This window comes from Sinocyclocheilus anshuiensis, unplaced genomic scaffold (genome assembly GCF_001515605.1).
Source record: "Sinocyclocheilus anshuiensis isolate Anshui unplaced genomic scaffold, SAMN03320099.WGS_v1.1 scaffold1098, whole genome shotgun sequence".
NCBI classification, from domain to species: Eukaryota; Metazoa; Chordata; class Actinopteri; order Cypriniformes; family Cyprinidae; genus Sinocyclocheilus; species Sinocyclocheilus anshuiensis.
In genome coordinates, this window is record NW_015538053.1 from 545,767 (window position 1) to 563,903 (window position 18,137).

The 18,137-nt window shown below is 35.1% G+C and overlaps 4 protein-coding genes across 6 annotated transcripts in view; 3 read left to right on the forward strand and 1 right to left on the reverse strand.

Annotated features, from left to right (window-relative positions):
- Positions 1-4,421, forward strand: part of LOC107682023 (stathmin-4-like) — a 21,749-nt gene extending 17,328 nt beyond the window's left edge. The window contains exon 7 of the transcript XR_001633331.1: positions 4,410-4,421. The gene's annotated coding sequence lies outside the window, so the exon portion shown is untranslated. The remainder of the gene's footprint in view (positions 1-4,409) is intronic.
- Positions 1,660-6,349, forward strand: LOC107682003 (leucine-rich repeat-containing protein 57). Of its 2 annotated transcripts, none has more exons than XM_016478416.1 (6): positions 1,660-1,930; positions 2,608-2,742; positions 2,842-2,977; positions 3,661-3,929; positions 4,024-4,209; positions 6,214-6,349. In XM_016478416.1, exons 2-6 carry the CDS (start codon positions 2,659-2,661, stop codon positions 6,253-6,255), a joined length of 717 nt encoding a protein of 238 aa, XP_016333902.1. In that variant the 5' UTR covers positions 1,660-1,930; positions 2,608-2,658; the 3' UTR covers positions 6,256-6,349. The 2 variants fall into 2 exon arrangements, with proteins under 2 accessions (XP_016333902.1, XP_016333901.1); XM_016478415.1 differs by lacking the exon at positions 1,660-1,930 and adding an exon at positions 2,448-2,484.
- A 1,769-nt stretch (positions 6,350-8,118) lies between these two features.
- LOC107682295 (breast cancer metastasis-suppressor 1-like protein-A) lies at positions 8,119-12,857 on the reverse strand. 2 transcript variants are annotated; one of them, XM_016478591.1, is made up of 11 exons: positions 12,466-12,857; positions 12,189-12,297; positions 10,867-10,957; positions 10,621-10,748; positions 10,447-10,526; positions 10,134-10,230; positions 9,961-10,050; positions 9,808-9,872; positions 9,684-9,723; positions 9,185-9,311; positions 8,119-9,097 (listed from the first exon to the last, which is right to left on the reverse strand). In XM_016478591.1, exons 1-11 carry the CDS (start codon positions 12,490-12,492, stop codon positions 8,980-8,982), a joined length of 972 nt encoding a protein of 323 aa, XP_016334077.1. In that variant the 5' UTR covers positions 12,493-12,857; the 3' UTR covers positions 8,119-8,979. The 2 variants fall into 2 exon arrangements, with proteins under 2 accessions (XP_016334077.1, XP_016334070.1); XM_016478584.1 differs by lacking the exon at positions 12,466-12,857 and having other exon boundaries at positions 12,189-12,453.
- A 914-nt stretch (positions 12,858-13,771) lies between these two features.
- The window catches only part of LOC107682070 (ral GTPase-activating protein subunit alpha-1-like), a 73,086-nt gene continuing 68,720 nt past the window's right edge, over positions 13,772-18,137 (forward strand). The window contains exon 1 of the mRNA XM_016478453.1: positions 13,772-14,172. Within this exon, the coding sequence (XP_016333939.1) occupies positions 14,067-14,172 (106 nt within the window). The 5' untranslated portion in view covers positions 13,772-14,066. The remainder of the gene's footprint in view (positions 14,173-18,137) is intronic.

Sequence of the window (18,137 nt, forward strand, 5' to 3'; positions counted from 1 at the left end):
TGTCACTTCCTGTCTCCCGTGGTGTTTGTAGTCAGTTTGTAGTCCGTTTGTGCATTGGTTCCCCTTGATTAGTCTCCCCAGGTGTGTCTTATCTTGTAAAGCTTGTTAGCCCCCTGTGTGTATATATAGCCCTAGTTTTTCTTTAGTTCCTTGTGAGTTGTTGAATGTAATGGTTGTCTGTTTGCCAGTCATTCTGTTCTTTGTTCCCTTTGGTTTTTGCCTTATTGTTTGTTCTAGTTTTTCCATGAAGTACCAGCACATAGATCCTTGCCTCTGCCTGCTTTCCGCAGCTTCTCCACAACGTTACAGTTTTTCACTGGCATGTCTCTTTGGCTAGTGCATCTTTGAGCCTATATTTAGTACAAGTAAAATACTTAAGTACTGTTAAAATCAGATACTCTAAGACTTTTACTCAAGTTGTTTTGGAATTGGTGACGTAACGTGTAGTGGAGTCATTTTCACTGTAAGGTATCTGTACTTTTACTCAAGAATGGTTTTTAGGTACTCTTTACACCTCTGATAAAAGCTGCATATTAGTATCTTATAAAGTACTACTATAAACCATTTCAGGGTAAATAAGGTATAAAATCGTCCCTGTGACAACCCTTAAAGGTACAGGTAGCTGCAGGTTGGAGTAATGGGCGTGGCAAAAGGTGGCGTGCCGAAAGGTGAATGCTACAACAGAAACTAACCCTAACCAATTAGAAAGACTTTTATCCACGCCCCCTTCCTTTCAGCACACCCTAATCTTTCACCACGCCCACTGCTCCAGCCTGCAGTTATCCCTACTTGCAATTTTTACACATTTCTAATGAGAGTTTACCAATGCCTCAGTAGAAGAGAGAAGGTATCCACCATATTTTTCCCGTAAAAGAGCGAGCGCAGCCATTTGTAAATTTAATGTGTCTGGCTTCTGGTCTCATCCGCTTCCAGCTATATTTAGTTGTACAAAACGGCTTACTTCTGCGTTGAAAAGTAAGGTGGGTAGTCATTATATAATAAAGTAACTAAATAGCAACAACTGCATCTTTTACCACATACATGTTAGGACGTGGATGTGGTCTCTGGCACTCACACTGAGCAGCCACTACAAACATTCACCATGGTAACATAGTGTCTGTCATAGACAATAATAGTTATTGTTACTACAACAAATCATCTTGCCACCACTGTCATCCAAATAGAACATAACTAAATCAAAGCTATTCTGAATGCTTCAGCTGAGGCATTTCCCATAATTTAGTGCCATATCATTTTTTAATATATAATGCACAAATCCCACGTTGTTGTTGTTTTTTTCTATTGTGAGTCCTGTTAGATAAGTTTGATAGTTTGATTTTTGTTTAGTTTGCTTTTTGAAATATCATCAAACATAAAATCAACCAAAAGTAGCTAATTAAAAACAGTCTGGCAGCTCAATTTAGTCTAAATTTGCAACACTGCAGTCTTGTTTATGAACAGTGCAGTGAATAAGATGCAAGCTGGAGTGGACTATAATATGGAACTCTGGTGGTAATAACGGGAGAGTTTTTATAAGGGATTTAATTTATTTCATTTTAATTTAGAAGTCACAGGCTGTAACTGAGCGACGGTAAAATGAAGCCCTTTCACAGCCAAGCCACTAAGTGGCGACATACAGAATAAGAAACGGAATATACATTGTCTATTACCGCCGTCCAGCGGACGGGAGGTGCAATTACACGCAGGAGAATTAATTATGTCTGTTTCTACATAAACAAACCTCAACCTGGGGATGGACAAAGTTACTTAGATCACCATCCGATAACATTTAATTACTTTTTTTACACATTAATTAAGCGCTTAATGAATGTTCTTTAGCTGAAGCTGCCGGTGTGATTCTGTAAACTTTTCCTGCTGTACACATTGTCAAACTGGATTTACAGATAGCTAGTCGAGCTAGCTGGCTAAGGTAAATGTTACTGTGAAATAATATGCAATGTTAGGCCGAGCGTTTTACGTGGTTTTTAGTCGCGCATATTCCGATTTTTGACTGCTGAAAGATTATTCAATGTTATATGTGTTTTTTTCAGCTCAGAAATTACGCAATTGCGATATGGATTGTATTATTTTCTATGGTAACAACTATTTTAACTATAAGATTTTAGCTTAAATGTTCAAGTAGGTTTTTACTAAATAATTTGTAAATGATAAATAAATAAATAATTTGAGTCAGTGAATGAATCTAATAAATGTGTATCACAACTCTTAGGGTTAGAGCGTGTTTAAGCTGCTGTTTTTCATAACACATTCTATTATATTTTATAGAAACCATATTTGTATTAATCTAACCACGGTAAGCGTTTAAGTGAGAGTTCACCCAAAAATGAAGAATCTGTCATCATTTACTCACCCTCATGTTGTTTCAACAGCTACCAGCAACTGTTTGGTTACCAGCATTTTTCAAAATATCTTCTTTTGTGTTCAACAAAAGAAAGAAAATCATACCGGTTTGGAACAACTTGGGTGAGTAATTAACCGTATTTTTATTTTTGGGTGAACTATCCCTTTAAATAATGGTCACTATACAATAACCTTGGTTCATTTAAGGGTCTAGCTAACTTTATTTTTTATCGAACTGTATTTTAGTCTTCCAGTGGATTTCCTGATATCAAATTCGGCAGCATCCATATCCTGTAAATGGGGAACAGTGCGCTCAAAGCTCATTTGGAAACATCTCAGAAGACTGGAGTCTTTCAGCTGACCGGAAAGGGTTTGACAGAGGTGCTAATAGGCTTGTCGTAATCATATTCACCACACAAATGCACTTCACAGCGATGTCCTCGTGGATTATTGACAGCTCACGTGTCTTTGATTATGTAGTTCCCAGAGGAGCTGCAGAAACTCACTGGAAACCTGCGGACAGTCGATCTGTCCAACAACAAAATTGAGGTGCTTCCAGCATTCATAGGAGGCTTCCAGCAAATCAAGAGTTTTACTATAAGCAGCAATAAACTGAGTAAGTGTTGACAAATAGCTAAATATGGCCATCTTACAAACTTATCATTCTAACCTTTTATTTTTATTTTTTTGTATTGTTTTTTTTTTTGCAATCAAAACATAGTTTTATGGTATTTTTCACACTCTTTTGTCCCTTAGAATTAAATAGGATCATTTTGCTTCTGTACATTTAAGACTTTTGTATGTAAATTACCTCTGTTGTGATTGGCTAACATCTTTGCATGTGAAATGAGTAATCCCCCATTGAACTGATGAACATTGAATAGACTTGAGAGAGAGAGATAAATAAATAATATGTATTCCAAAAATTTGGAATAATTCAGATTTTTTTATGTTTTTAAAAATGTTCTCTTTGCTCATCAAAGCTGTGATTATTTGATAAAAAATAGAGTAAAAACAGTAATATTGTGAAATATTATTACAATTAAAATAACACTTTCTTATTTAAATATAATTTAAAATGTAATTTATTCTTTTAATGCAAAGCTGAATTTTCAGCACTCATTACTCTAGCCCTCAGATCCTTCAGAAATCATTCTAATATGCTGATTTGCTGCTCGTTAAACATTTCTTACTGTAGTATATACATAGTCAATCATTTTATTGCAGAGGAGCCTGTATTCTGTGATATGAACTCTTAAGCACTCCATTAATGTATGATTTTTTGTTTTATGTGTGTAGCCAGTCTACCAAATGACATCGGGAAACTCAAGAAGCTGGAGACTCTTATTTTAAATGGGAACCAGTTGAAGCAGCTTCCTTCATCGGTGGGTCAGCTGAAGTCCTTGCGCACCTTGACCCTGTCTGGGAATCACTTCAAGGAGTTTCCTATTGGACTCGGCACCCTTCGCCAGCTCGATGTTCTGGACCTGTCCAAGAATAAGATCCAGGTGGTTCCTGCAGAAGTGGCCGAACTGCAAGCCATTGAAATCAACCTCAATCAGAACCAGGTGAGTTTTTTTTAGTTTGTTGCATTTAGGAAATGTCATGTCATGATAAAGGAGTGTCAGGGTGACTTTTTGTGCTGTGTTTGTTCTGTTTCAGATTTCAACAGTGTCTCCAGAGGTGTCCCGTGCTCCCAGACTGAAGGTCTTACGGCTGGAGGAGAACTGTCTGGAGCTCTCCTCTATCCCCTTCTCCATCCTCTCAGACTCCCAGGTGTCCCTGCTGTCCGTGGAGGGCAACCTGTTTGAAGTTAAAAAGATGCGTGACCTAGAAGGATATGATAAGGTAATTTTGTGTCAGTTTAGCCTACTATTATATCTTTAAATCTTATGTCTTTTAGAAGAAGACATAAGAAAAAAAAGCTTTGTTTTTCAGGTTATATTCCATGTCCAGTATTAAAGGGATAGTTCACCCAAAAATGAAAATTTGATGTTTATCTGCTTACCCCCAGGGCATCCAAGATGTAGTTGACTTTGTTTCTTCAGTAGAACACAAATGAAGATTTTTAACTCAAACCTTTGCAGCCTGTCAGTCATATAATGGAAGTGAATGGGAATCATTCACTGGGCTTTGAGAGTCAAAAAAACATACACAAACAAAACCAAATTAACACTAACATTACACTCCTAATTGAGATTGTAGATACAGTGTCAATGGTCCATTTGAGAGATAGGTGGCGGTAATGCACTTATAAGTCTGCGATCCGCCGTAAAGCAAGAAGAAGAAGATGCGAACGCACTCAGGACAGTTCGGACATTGCGGTGAATCAGAGGTAAAAAAACGATATAAATACTGTTCATTTCTTGCACAGACCGATTGTTTTGTGTCTTTACACATCAATGTATCGTCACAAGCCGCAGGGTTTAATTTGGTTTTGTTTGTGTATGTTTTTTTGACTCTCAAAGCCGTGATTCCCATTCACTTACATTATATGACTGACAGACTGCAACGGTTTGAGTTAAAAATCTTTGTTTGTGTTCTACTGAAGAAACAAAGTCACCTACATCTTGGATGCCCTGGGGGTAAGCAGATAAACATCAAATTTTCATTTTTGGGTGAACTATCCCTTTAACAGTCAATTTTGTGTGTCTCATCCTCTTCTATAAATATCACATGTTTTTCCAAGATGGAAAATACCACAGTTTAAGTTTGAATGTAAAACAAAAGTGGTCTAATTATTTGTTTTTGAAACAAAGTCAAATCCCCCAAAATCTAGAAGCAGGGAAAGGAAGAGATAATACTAGCTCTGAATTGAGAAATTCACAGTTCAACTCCGATTTATTCTTGTATCGCACTTGTCATGTTTACACCTGGGATTAAAAAAAGAAAACAAAAAAAACTCAAATATAATTTCCCCCAAATATAATCCTGTATTAATCTAAGAACATTTTACTGTTTCAAGCATAATTTTCAAGACAAATTAGTGTTTACACTGCTGATGTGATGTAGTTTTGTGTGTTGTTGATTCTGAATGTAGTTTGATCGATTAAATCTCAAAACATTTTGAACCCAGTTTAAACCTCTAGTTAGTTAGTCCATCTGTTATTAGTTTGCCTAAAACAGATCTTACTTCCAGGTGTAAAACAGGGCCAAGTGGCTATACAAATATCAAATTCAATCCGACCTCTTATTTGACTCACATATGAGTGAAATTTCAATCGTATAACCAGGTAAATCTATTTATATCTTCTGTTCAAAATCAAATCTGCTTATTTTCATTGACATCAATTGAAAGCTTTAAGAGTTTGATTTTACACATTAAAGATTTTATGAAAATCATGTTATAAGTACTGGTTTAATTTCCCAAAATGAGCAGATCATTTATGCTAACACTATCTTTTGAATGGTAGTCTATCACAGTTTCCACAAAAATATTAAGCAGAAAAATGTTTTCAACACTGATAATAAAAAGAAATGTTTCTTGAGCACCAAATCAACATATTAGAATGATTTCTGAAAGATTGTGACACTAAAGTCTGCTTTGCATCACAGGAATAAATTACATTTTTAGAATTTAACAATAGAAAACAGCTATTTTAAATTGTAAAAATATTTCACGATATTACTGTTTTTGCTGTATTTGTAATCAAATAAATGCAGCCTTGGTGAGCAAGATCACATTTCAAAACATGAAAATAATCCTAAATATTCCAAACGTTTGACCCGTAGCATACGTTATATAAATAGCCTTAAACGTGATTTAGGAATCTAATGCCAGTCTACATTTTTTACACTTTTTCTTTCTTGCATTGTCATATAATGACTTGCTTTAATCTTTGTTTTCTTCAGTACATGGAGCGTTTCACTGCAACCAAGAAGAAATTTGCGTGAACAGTCAGAGGCTTGCTGCACCTGTCCTCTGCATTGGGCTTGCCATAGAGCGGTTTCAGCTGGGACTGCTTGTGTAAATGGCAAGACGGGAATGGAAAAATGGTCAAGAGTGCTTCACAACTCGGTAGAATGACGGCTCAGAAACCCCAGCCCTGCTGCTCATCATGTGACAGTACAGACAGCACTGTATGGACCTTGCATCACTCTTTCTTTTGCAAAGATATTATAAACCGAAATATAGTGCAGACTCAGCTTTATGAGGACATTTACACTGGAGAATGGTTTATTGTATATTCAAGTACACTAATGCCACATCTGTTTATAGAAGGTCTGTCCTTCAGAGAGGCTAGTATAACAAATAACTAACATATTGTACGTCCTGTACCCTTAAAATTTATTTTAAAGCATTAGAGTTAGAACACACCTTCGTTCCCTTTTTCATGTCTGTTATTATTTGATTAGAACATTGTTTTGGGCATCAATGAGGTTTTATCTGTTTAACAGTATTTTGATTGAACTGTGATCTCAAAACTTCCGTTAAAGAATATTTGCTGTGATACTCATGAAGTAGCCTTTTTTTTCTGACAACAAAGGCTGCACATGAGTCTTTGTCGAGTACTGTCCATGAAATTAATGCCAGTGGATATTTATATTTGTAACACAAAATTCAGTTTTAATGCAGTACATTTGCTTTTACACATGTATACATGCTGCATGTTTTCTGACCATAAAAGTGCATAACTCAAAAAGCATTTTAGTGAAGGGCTATGTATTTTCATGCAGTTTTTGAGATCTAAATCTATTGTTCTTCATGGTCATGTCTATTTATCCGTCTATTACTTACACACTTGAATGTTATCTTTGGTGGTCTGTTTAAAGGGATAGTTTATCCAAAAATTACAATTCTGTTTTCATTTACCCACCCAAGTTGTTCCAAACTTGTTTGAATTTCTTTCTTCTGCTGCACACAAAAGCAGATATTTTGAAGAATGTGGGTAACCAATTTTTTTCATTTTTGGGTGAACTATCCTTTTAACCTAGTGTTTCTCTCAGTGAATTATAATATGCACATTAATGGGAATGTATTAATAACAAGCATCTGATTTTTGTATTCAGAATTATAACATATTACCCAAAAGCAGTCATGAGTGGCTTTTACTCTAATGCAGCATTTGTAAAATATGTGTTCCTGCTTCTCAATGTTCTACATTATTTTTATGCTGCAACATTTGGCCACAGTATAAAGATTGCATTGTATTAAAATTACAGCATCATCAAGCTAATTGTATCTGAATGTTCCCTTCAGGATGAATAAAGTACATCTATCTGTCAACCTAGTTTGTATAATCGTGATTATTGATATTAAGATTAGCAAATAGCAGAAAACAGTGTGGTGCATGAGAACACAACTCGGGATATATCAATGATTTAAATTTGTTTTAAATAATGTTAGTTTTATTTATTGCGGATTGTTGTGGTGTTTTTAATCAGCTGTTTGGACTCTCATTCTGACGGCACCCATTCACTGCAGAGGATCCATTGGTGAGCAAGTGATGTAATGCTGAATTTCTCCAAATCTGTTCCGATGAAGAAACAAACACACCTTTACCGTGGATGGCCTGAGGGTGAGTACATTTTCATTTTGGGGTGAACGATTTTTAATTCTCTGGCAAACATGAGTAAATGATACTACTGTCATTCCACTAAATTAGTTTTGCAAAGATTAAAGCTTAAAGATTAAAACACAACTTTCCATTACAAAATTACAATTTTTTAAACCCATGATATTTCTATTCTAATTAGACATATGGAATTGTGTCACTCATAAAGGACAACAAAGCTCTATGATATCAAAATGCTGTATTTTAAAGTCTGTTCAATGTAAATTCATAACTGGAAAAAAACAACATTCAGCACAGAATTTTCAAAAGTATGGATGAATCAAGAAAAAAAGGCATAAAAAACAACAGGCACAGTACAACAAAAACCAAAGGGTGGTGCTATAACCCAACATAGAAAAGAACACTGAACCAATGACCAGAACTGAAATGCACATTACAATGAATTATATAAAGTATTCACCACATTTATGGCTTGTTTAGACTGTAAATAGAGCAGCAAGATCACATCTTGAACAGTAAACAGCTGATTGTTCAGAGTCTCTGAAAAGGTGTGATAACATCGTCTTGTTTTTTCACTCCTAAACATACTTCAAATAGCTTTTTTTCTTATAAGATGCCGCACAAGCAAGACCATTTCATTACACTGTTACAAAAAAAAGCCACCAAGAATGGCAAATGCAAATTGTGGCATATCATTTGTATCGGAACACAGTGATGAGGCAGAAATGTAAAAAAGTAGGAAACCATTTGGTAGCCAGACATGGCATTAGAAATTACTACTCATTAGAATTGGGTTCAAACACCACTGAGCAGAACTAAAATGGAAAATGAGCCCAGTTATCGAAATACAAAAGTCCCACATTTCATGGTAGTAATTATACTACATTTTTGACCTGTTTGGTGCAATAATCTTATTAATGGTATTGCACTGAATATATAATAAAATAACATCAACTTTCCTCACATTTCAAATGACAGACAATACACCAACATATGTTTTTAAACATCAAAAAGGTATTTAAATCATGATATACTGTACATAAAATGGCACTATTAAACATGTCAGACTGCCATCCTGACATCTAATCAGATCTCAGGTAGATCAGGCATGTTTTATGGTGTATTTGCCTTTCTGAAGCTGTGAGATGTAGAGTTTTGACTTGCTCCCATCGACTCGCTTAAACCAGACTTCATCATGATTGACTGTAGTTATTAATGCGCTGTTTGAAACAGAAGACAGGAGAAAAATAACTCTCAAAAGTGCTGCAAAATAATCAATATGAGCTTGGTAATTCAGGATCCCTCACCTCGTAGGATACTCGTCTTTCTTGTCGATACATATGGCTTGTCCACGGCTGTAACATTCCCCGTCGTAAAACAAGCGTCCGTCCTCTGAGCGGGCATTGTGCTGGTGTTTGTCACTCTTTGAAGAGACTACAACAAATTATACAAGTTCTACTGTTACTAACGTAACAAAACACAACTTGAACATTACATAATAAAGCACCTATAGGATAAGCCAATATAACTGCTGTAACTATACAAACATGATGATGTGTCTATATTTAACTGCAATTTGTTAATAGGTTACCACTTAGGAGTTAGATGGAGTCATTATGCACCAAAACTCCAGGAAGTTGCCCAGAGCAAAAGAGACTAAGAACAGACGTATTTGTTCAAGGTCACTATAGTAAAAGGGAAATTCTACAAGTTTTTTTTACTATGTCCATAAACTTTTAAACTGTAGTGTATAATTTAACCAGTTGTTGTTATGAAAATTAAATGCAGTAATAAATATGATCTCACCATCAGTCTTTACTCTGTGAGGTCCTAATGTTGCCATGGCCTACAAGATATTAACAAAATACATCATTTGCTTCACAATAAAAATGGTTTCATATAAAAAGAGTTCTGTTTTTGACAGTCTAACCTTTCTAATAGCAGTCCAGTCTTCCAGTATATCCAGGTCTTGCAGCATGTAAACTATATATGGGCATGCACATGTTAAGAAACTCACAAATGATCCAGCAAATTCTGGATAGATTGATTATAGGGGAGTACAATTGGTTGTAGTAAAGGATATCTGACACAATGACAGGCTTTTTCTTTTTGTCTGGACTGAAGGGATCTTTCTTCTTATTTTTTCTTGATTGTAACTCATCGTTCCAGAGCTCTGTAGGGGAAATATGACAAAGATTGTATATAAATAACACAAAAAAACGATATTATTTGTGACCGTATTCACAATTCCAATACCTGAGGTAATATCTACGCTGTGACGGTCTTCCTCCAAGCGTCTGATCTTCTCCTCTAGTTTACTTTGAACCGTATCAAATAATAACAGTTTTTCACTCTAGAAGAGATCAAATGAACCAAATTGGAATTGTATTTCATTTTGAAAGTTTGTTTAAATAGATGCATGCTTTTAATGTGGTAACTGGCAGGCTTTTAGCGCTGTTAGATCAAACAATAATAATACTCCTGTATGGCTCTGTTATGATGACTCAGCAAGACATTTCAGACATGCACCGTTGTTTAGGTAATAGCGGATTACATCTGTAAAACTCACCTCCCAGTGCTGGAACGCTGCTTGGGTTTCACAGTCGTATTTATTCTTCACTGATTCCAAGCACAATTCTCTGTAGATACCTATGCATGAATGTATTGTTTCAATAATGCACCAAAATGCACAGTTTCAAAGAACAATAAATAATCCCATGTTCAGTTTAGACATCAGACCGACCTGCAACTTTAGTTCTAATTTGCATGTTCTCCTGAAGATTTGCAGGGGGTTCCAGGTACTCTGGTGCCTTTCCTGACATCACTTCCTGAAGTTTGGCATCAACTTGACTCAGCCTCTCTTTATATAACCTAAGGAAAGCATGCACACTTAGTGACCAATGTAAAAAAAAAATAAAAAAATGTATGCACTTGTAAATAACATTGAATTCATGCACAGATTAAATACAAACAAGAGGACGGTACATACTGGTCTTTGAGGTCAGTGAACTGTTTTTCTAGATTAGTCATTTCGTCTATGCATTCCATCCTTCTCCTTTCACAATCCTCATCGTCCATTTCTGAAATAAACAGATTGTTTCTTTCTTTATTTGTTTAAATGAGTAGTTCACAAAAAAAAAGTGTGCATCTTTCGGGCAACAAAAACCTCAATGACGGTGCCCAACTATTGTTAATGATGTCTTGTAAGACCTCTAATGTTATTTATATGCTGCGCTGCCCATGTGGACTCTGTTATGTGGGAACAATAAGCAGACAACTCAAAATGCAGATTGCCGAACATCGAAGTGCCATTAGGCTGCATGACACTAGAAGTCCAGTAGTACAACATTTTGCAAGATTTAAACATTGAGTTTACAATATATTGGCATTGAAGCTGTTAAACTACCTTGTAGAAGGGGTGATATCAACAATTTGCTTTTAAGACGTGAAGCCTATTGGATTTATACTTTGAACACATTATCACCTAACGGTCTTATCGAAGAGTTTGATATTCGTCCTTTTCTGCAATAATGATGCTGATTGAATCATTTGCATTTTTATGTTTGATTTTTTTCTAGTCAGGTATTTGTTATATTGTTGTGATTTGTTTATGGTACTTTATATTTTCACTTTTATTTTAGTTATGTGATTTGTTGCCCCAGTTTTTTTTTTGGGGGGGGGGGGGGGGATTAACAATTCGTTCAACCTCAGGACGTCTAAGATGTAGATGAGTTTGTTTCTTCATTTGAACATATTTGGATAAATTTAGCATTGCATCACTTGCTCACCAATGTAACCTCTGCAGTGGGTGCCGTCAGAATGAGAGTCCAAACAGCTGATAAAAACATCACAATAATCCACAAGTAATCCATATGTCTTGTCAAAAGTCATCTCGTCTGAATCAGAAGAGAAATATGCATTACTTATGGATTATTGTGATGTTTTTATACTTTGACCAGAAGTTACTATTTAATAATAAATAAACAAAATCTCACAAACATGCAGCTTTTCACTTCACAATATATTAATTGATGGACTGGAGTCGTGTGGATTACTTGTGATGTTATTATCTTCCGCTTTAGTTTGAAGCTGTTTGGACTTTCATTCTGACGGCACCCATTCACTGCAGAGGATCCAATAGTTCGCAAGTGACCTAATGCAAAATTTCTCAAGTCAAGTGAGTCAATTTTCGGCATATTTTCTATTTCAATTTTCAAATATTCATGGTTCTTGTTGTATTGCATTTTTACATGTATCTATATGTTCCTATATATATATCTACATAGAGAAAATCAAAAGTCTGATTCACACCTGAACTTTCCCCATCTTCAGAGACAGAAGAGCTCTCTGTATCCTCATCTTCTGAGCTGCTCCCCTCTTGCTCTGCGAAATCCACCTCCATCTCTTCATGGTTGCTCTCCTTCTTTTCTCTCGAATGCACTGGCATCCCGTTTTTTTTAAACTATGACTACCGAGAAATCTACTGAACTACTTCTCACCTTTAAATTACTCTTCTTTTTTTTGTGAGCAGATGTGTTTGTTAGCTTGATGTTATTGCTAAAAACAAAACAGATACATAAACACTCTCCTTCTTTTCTCTCGAGTGCACTGGCATCCCGTTTTTTTTAAACTATGACTACCGAGAAATCTACTGAACTACTTCTCACCTTTAAATTACTCTTCTTTTTTTTGTGAGCAGATGTGTTTGTTAGCTTGATGTTATTGCTAAAAACAAAACAGATACATAAACATCTAGATGTATCATGCTAGCAAACGTTCAAATCCTGCAAATGACCGGCAGCTGTCGTTTCGTCCAGATATGATTAAATCAAAAAGGGGGGCCCTTGCATATTAAATCGCTTTACCTGTTAATAATTTTGTAACCAAAAAAAAAAAAAACCTTTCTGTTTTACTTTATTAAGGCATGCTACCCTCTGAAAAGCAGGGACACTGGCGCGTAATATGCGCTTCTTGTAGCACTCTGGGGTTTGTAGTTCTTATGGTGACACCGATATTTAGGGTACTATTGTTCTTAGTGGACTAAAGAACTACAGTTCCCCGTCGTCACTCGGCCTATGGCGAGCGTGTTTACGACTATAAAAACAGGCTGTATAAATCAATGGACGACTGGATGAAATGATTGTGTTGTTTATAAATTCTCGTTTATTATTATTTCATTTGTTTCGGAACAGAGTTGTTGTTGTTCACTCAATTTCATTTTCAGACAATTTTACAATGCAACGATAATTCACAATTTCCAAACATTATGAAATAACCCTCTTTCTTTTCGATTTTTTTCTGTCAAGTTTTTTTTTTACTTTTCATTAATTTATTATCAAAGGAATATGTAACACAAAATAAAGGTATAACAGAAACCGTCACTGAACAGTGACGGCAAAGCTTGAAGTTTTATTGTGTTTTCATTGCTTCTTTCATTCATTCATCCATTTTACTTGCTTGCAACTTTTTCCTTATGAATCACCAAAATAATAATAATAATAAATAAAATAATAATAAAAATGTTAAATTCATTATTTCATAAAATAATGTAAAGTATATTTTATATTCAAAATTACATAATACTGTTCTAAAGTTTTAAAAACATTATAAAAAGAGAACAAGGCAAGAAATACAATGAAAAATAGAAAACGGTATATCAATTACGCATACACAAAAAAAATTAAACAAATATAACAACATTAAAGAAAACATGAATGCAAAATATATATAATAAATAGACCTCATTATAACAGTTTAGAAATGGCTTATACATTTTATTGTCAGATATGAAGAGCAATCATCTATTGTTACTCAAAAAAAAAAAAAAGATTCACATTTTATGAATGTGAAATATTTCTCCTGTCCTGTGGATCCTGATGTGTGAGTGCGCTTTGGATGACGTCTGAGCGTTGAATGACTCTGGCCTCGATTAAAGGTGTTTTTCATGTCGCGTCCTCCGCCATGTTTTCAGATCTTCAGAGAGGTGTGTAGCTCACAAGACACACGCACAGAGGAGGGCTTGCTGCTTTTTCATTTGTTTGACCTCCTCTGCAAAAATGCACGCCTCACCTCTATTTCCTCAAGTTTCCTTACAACCCATAACACCTTTCGAGCCGTAAATCTGACAAGCCCTTCCATGTTTGAGGGAATTAACGGAAGATTATCATTAGCTCTTCAAAACATCTCGGAATGTTCTCTAAAAAACCTCATGGAGATGTCAGGAAATCGACACAGAAAGTGCTGGACCCCAAGAAGGACGTGCTGACGAGATTGAAACATCTGAGAATTGTTATTGGTGAGAAATAACATTATCTGTACTCATTTTATGCCTAACGTTGCCTTGCAGGGTGCTAATATGCTATAGACAGGAGAATGAAGGCACCACCAGCAATAGGGTGTTTACCTGTATTTTTAGTTTTAAAACATTTGACAATTATTGACAAGTTTGCTTTTAGAAGTGTGGTCAGGTATGCAGTGGTTTTATAGTGTTTTGTTTCGTTCTTTTGTATGGTTGAGTGTTTTTGTGTCTTTGCAGTTGGTGATGTTTTGATATGACACATGCATTGGTTTCACTGGAACCTCTTTAGATGTCAGTGAATCTGTTGAGTAGATGTTCTGCATGCACTTTTATTTTATTTTATTTTGTTATAAAGTTGAATGGTTATTCGGTCTGCGAGTGCAATTAAGTGATTGACATTTCCCTTGTTTAAGTTTATTAACCTGTCTATTCATGTGCATAGTATAAATATAATTAAGAATTGTGCAAATAAATAATATATAAATTAAATATATATTTATATAGTATGTACATATATATATATGTATGTATGTATATATATATGTATGTATGTATATATATATGTATGTATGTATGTCAATATAACAGTGAAAAATTGAAGGGGGTCTGAATACTTTCCGTACCCACTGTGTGTATATGTATGTATGTGTATATATATATATATATAAATTAAATCATGGCTCACATGATCGAGGCATTGCGAAGAGTATGACAGTTTCACTGAGAATAAACTCATTAGTTTTAATCAGCAAGCCATGTGCATTTAGGCATTGTGCAAATTGGAAACAATTATATTTACTCTTTTGCACACATTTGCCAAAACGTGCAATTAAAATCTGGTGTGAACAAAAACTAATCTCAATTGAGAAACAAGCAAAAACAATTTAGGAAAAACTGTAAATGCAGTTGTTGTCTCTCAATATCAACAAGAACTGTCCAGTTCATGGTCTGTCATTCATAATGCAATGAAGGAAAAAGATGCTTCTTGGCCAGTGGCCACTAGAGATTAGTTCATGTTTTGGGTGGGTGACAGCAAAGATATGGTTCTTCAGGACTGGGTGGGACGTCACAGAATAACAGAAATAAACCAGCACTTCCTTTGGGAGTTGTCAAGGAAGTCAGAGAAGGAGTCCATCTCAGGCCGGTTGCCTCAGATTCCTGAGTTGTTTAGCTTTAAAGCTGCACTGACTTCCTGAGTGTTGGACACGAGGATGGTTTATGTAACATGGCAGATTCTTCAGTGAACGATCAGTGACTGTGGTTAAAGAGTCTGTTTGAGATGTTGGCCCGCCCTGGAGTCGTTACTGTCCAATCACGACCCCGTTTCCTGAATTGCTTTCTGTGGTGTTATCTGGCTTCCTGGTGCCATTGTGTTACGCTGATGATTGTTTTGAAAATGAAAACTATGTGATGTTTGCTATGAATGGCAAGGAAACTGCCTCCATCACAGTAAAGAAGGATTGTTGAAAAGTCATTGTGTCTGTGATTGTTTCATAGTGACACTTGTGTAACATCAAATACTATGCGTTTATGTTATCATGTGACTAATTATTTTTAAGGTGTATTCCAAAAGAAGAGGTGAGTAAAAACAATGGGTATTTCGAAGAATTGCATTATTGCCTCAATATGTTGTACTGTATGCATGGCAGAAAATCTGTATTTTTAGTCAGCTACATTTTTCATAATATATTTTTTTGGGAAAAGGGTCAGCAACACTATGGTGGCATTACTTGTTCATTTTGGACAAATTAAAATAATGAGCTGAATATACACTACAGTTTAAAAGTTTGAGCTTAGTAAGATATTAAAATGTTTTTGAAAGAAGTCTCTTATGTTCACCAAGGCTGTAATTATTTAATAAAATACAGTAAAAGCAGTAATATTCTGAAATATTATTATCATTTTAAATAACAGCTTCCTATTTTAATATTTAAAAATGTATTTCTGTGAGGGCAAAGCTGAATTATTAGCAGTCCTTACTCAAGTCTTCAGTGTCATATGATCCTTCAGAAATCATACTAATATGCTGATTTGGTTCTCAAAAATCATTTTATTTTTTATTATTAGTGTTGAAAACATTTGTTCTGCTTAATATCACAGTTTGTGGAAACCATGATATATATATATATATATATATATATCATATTTACCATGCTGGTAAAAAATGTATAGCCTGAATGCGCACTGTAAGTCGCTTTGGATAAAAGCGTCTGCTAAATGCATTAAAAAAAAAAGAAAATATATATATATTACTATTCCTTCATGAACAAGATGTTGAAATGAGCAGCTTTTATTTGAAATATAAATTATTATATAAATATTGCATATATAAGTAAGTTTGAATGCACTAAACATAAAGAATTGCTAAATATTATGGTATATATTGATATAATGTTGTATCACCAGGTCCCTGCTGATTCCACCCTGAATTTACAGCAGTGGGACATTTTTATTATGTTTGGTCAATTTTGGTGTTTCTCTATAAAAACGATAGGTTCAGTATTCACATATGAAAAACTATTCATTTCACACATCCACTTATTGTGGCCTAGATCAGACCCTGTGCACAACAGCTTTTGTGCATTGGGGGACCTGAGGAAGTGAAGTGTAGCCTAAATAAACGGATGGGTGTGTTTGCAGAGAAATGGCTCTGATAGGAAATTCACTGTTTGAGATTTGGTTTAAGAGCTACCTGTTATTTGAATGCAAGTGGGACTGAACTGTGTGAACTTGTGAATATAATATGTATTTAGTTCAGACTAGTCTGCTGAAGTTCTGCATCTCTACATTAGCCTTTCTGACTGCAATCAATCTACATCTTTAGCATGCTGGGCTTGAGAATTGCTGATGTGAACAACAGTCATATTTTATGTGAAGTCAATCATTAAATGGGCTCTCAACAGATTGCTGCACACTCAATAACTTGTGAAGTACCACAGATTGATTGATGCCGATATTGAAATGACTGCATCCCTATTACTACTGCACATACTTAAGGTTAGAGATTTGAACAAACTAAAAACGTGCATGTAATTTGACATGTAATTTGTCCTGTACCGTTTGTAATATGGATATTAAAGGTATCTCATTACGAAGAGGTAAGCAGTTGAAATTATGACTTTGCATGTTTGATGATTAAAAAAAATCCCATAGACATACTTTTTTTACCTTGGTTAGAAAGTGTCTACCTAGCAACCCCTCAGAATACCTTAGCAACCACATGGCAACATCCTGGCATCAAAAGGATTGTATTTAGTTCTGGTTTTAAGATGCAATCTAATAGGCCTACATTGTGCATTCTTTGAGATTGACAGTTTAGGAGCGTCTGTGGCATCGTTCTTTTCATGTTCAGTTAATCTTTAAAGATGAGGGCCATTATCTTTGAGTGATTCTAATACACCGACAGACACTTGGGCTCGCTGCTGTGTTCTATTTTAGATCACAAATATTTACAACAGCCAGTGTAGCACCATCCGTTGGTCTGTTCTCTCTCATGTTGTGTAGTTTCAGCCAAAATTCCTCTCCATCTGTATGTTCTCAAAGGTTTTGAAATACACCACAATCTGTAAAATTAGTAGAGCTCTGGTTCACTACTGCACTGTTAGTCATAGTCAGTTTGAATAAGGGACGGACATTGTGAGGATTTGTGTAACTGAGTACCCAAATAGTTCAAAGTATAAATAACTAAAAGTTCAAGTTGTTCATAAATAATAATAGCTATTGATACATTATTAATAATATATATTTAGAAATATTATATTTTATTATAGCATTATTTTTGACGTCCCTGTATAACACAAAAATTGTAGTCAATTACTATTAAAGGGGTCATATGATGTTGCTAAAAATAACATTATTTTGTGTATTTGGTGTAATGAAATGTGTTTATGCGGTTTAAGGTTTAAAAAACACATTATTTTCCACATACTGTACATTATTGTTTCTCCTCTATGCCCCGCCTT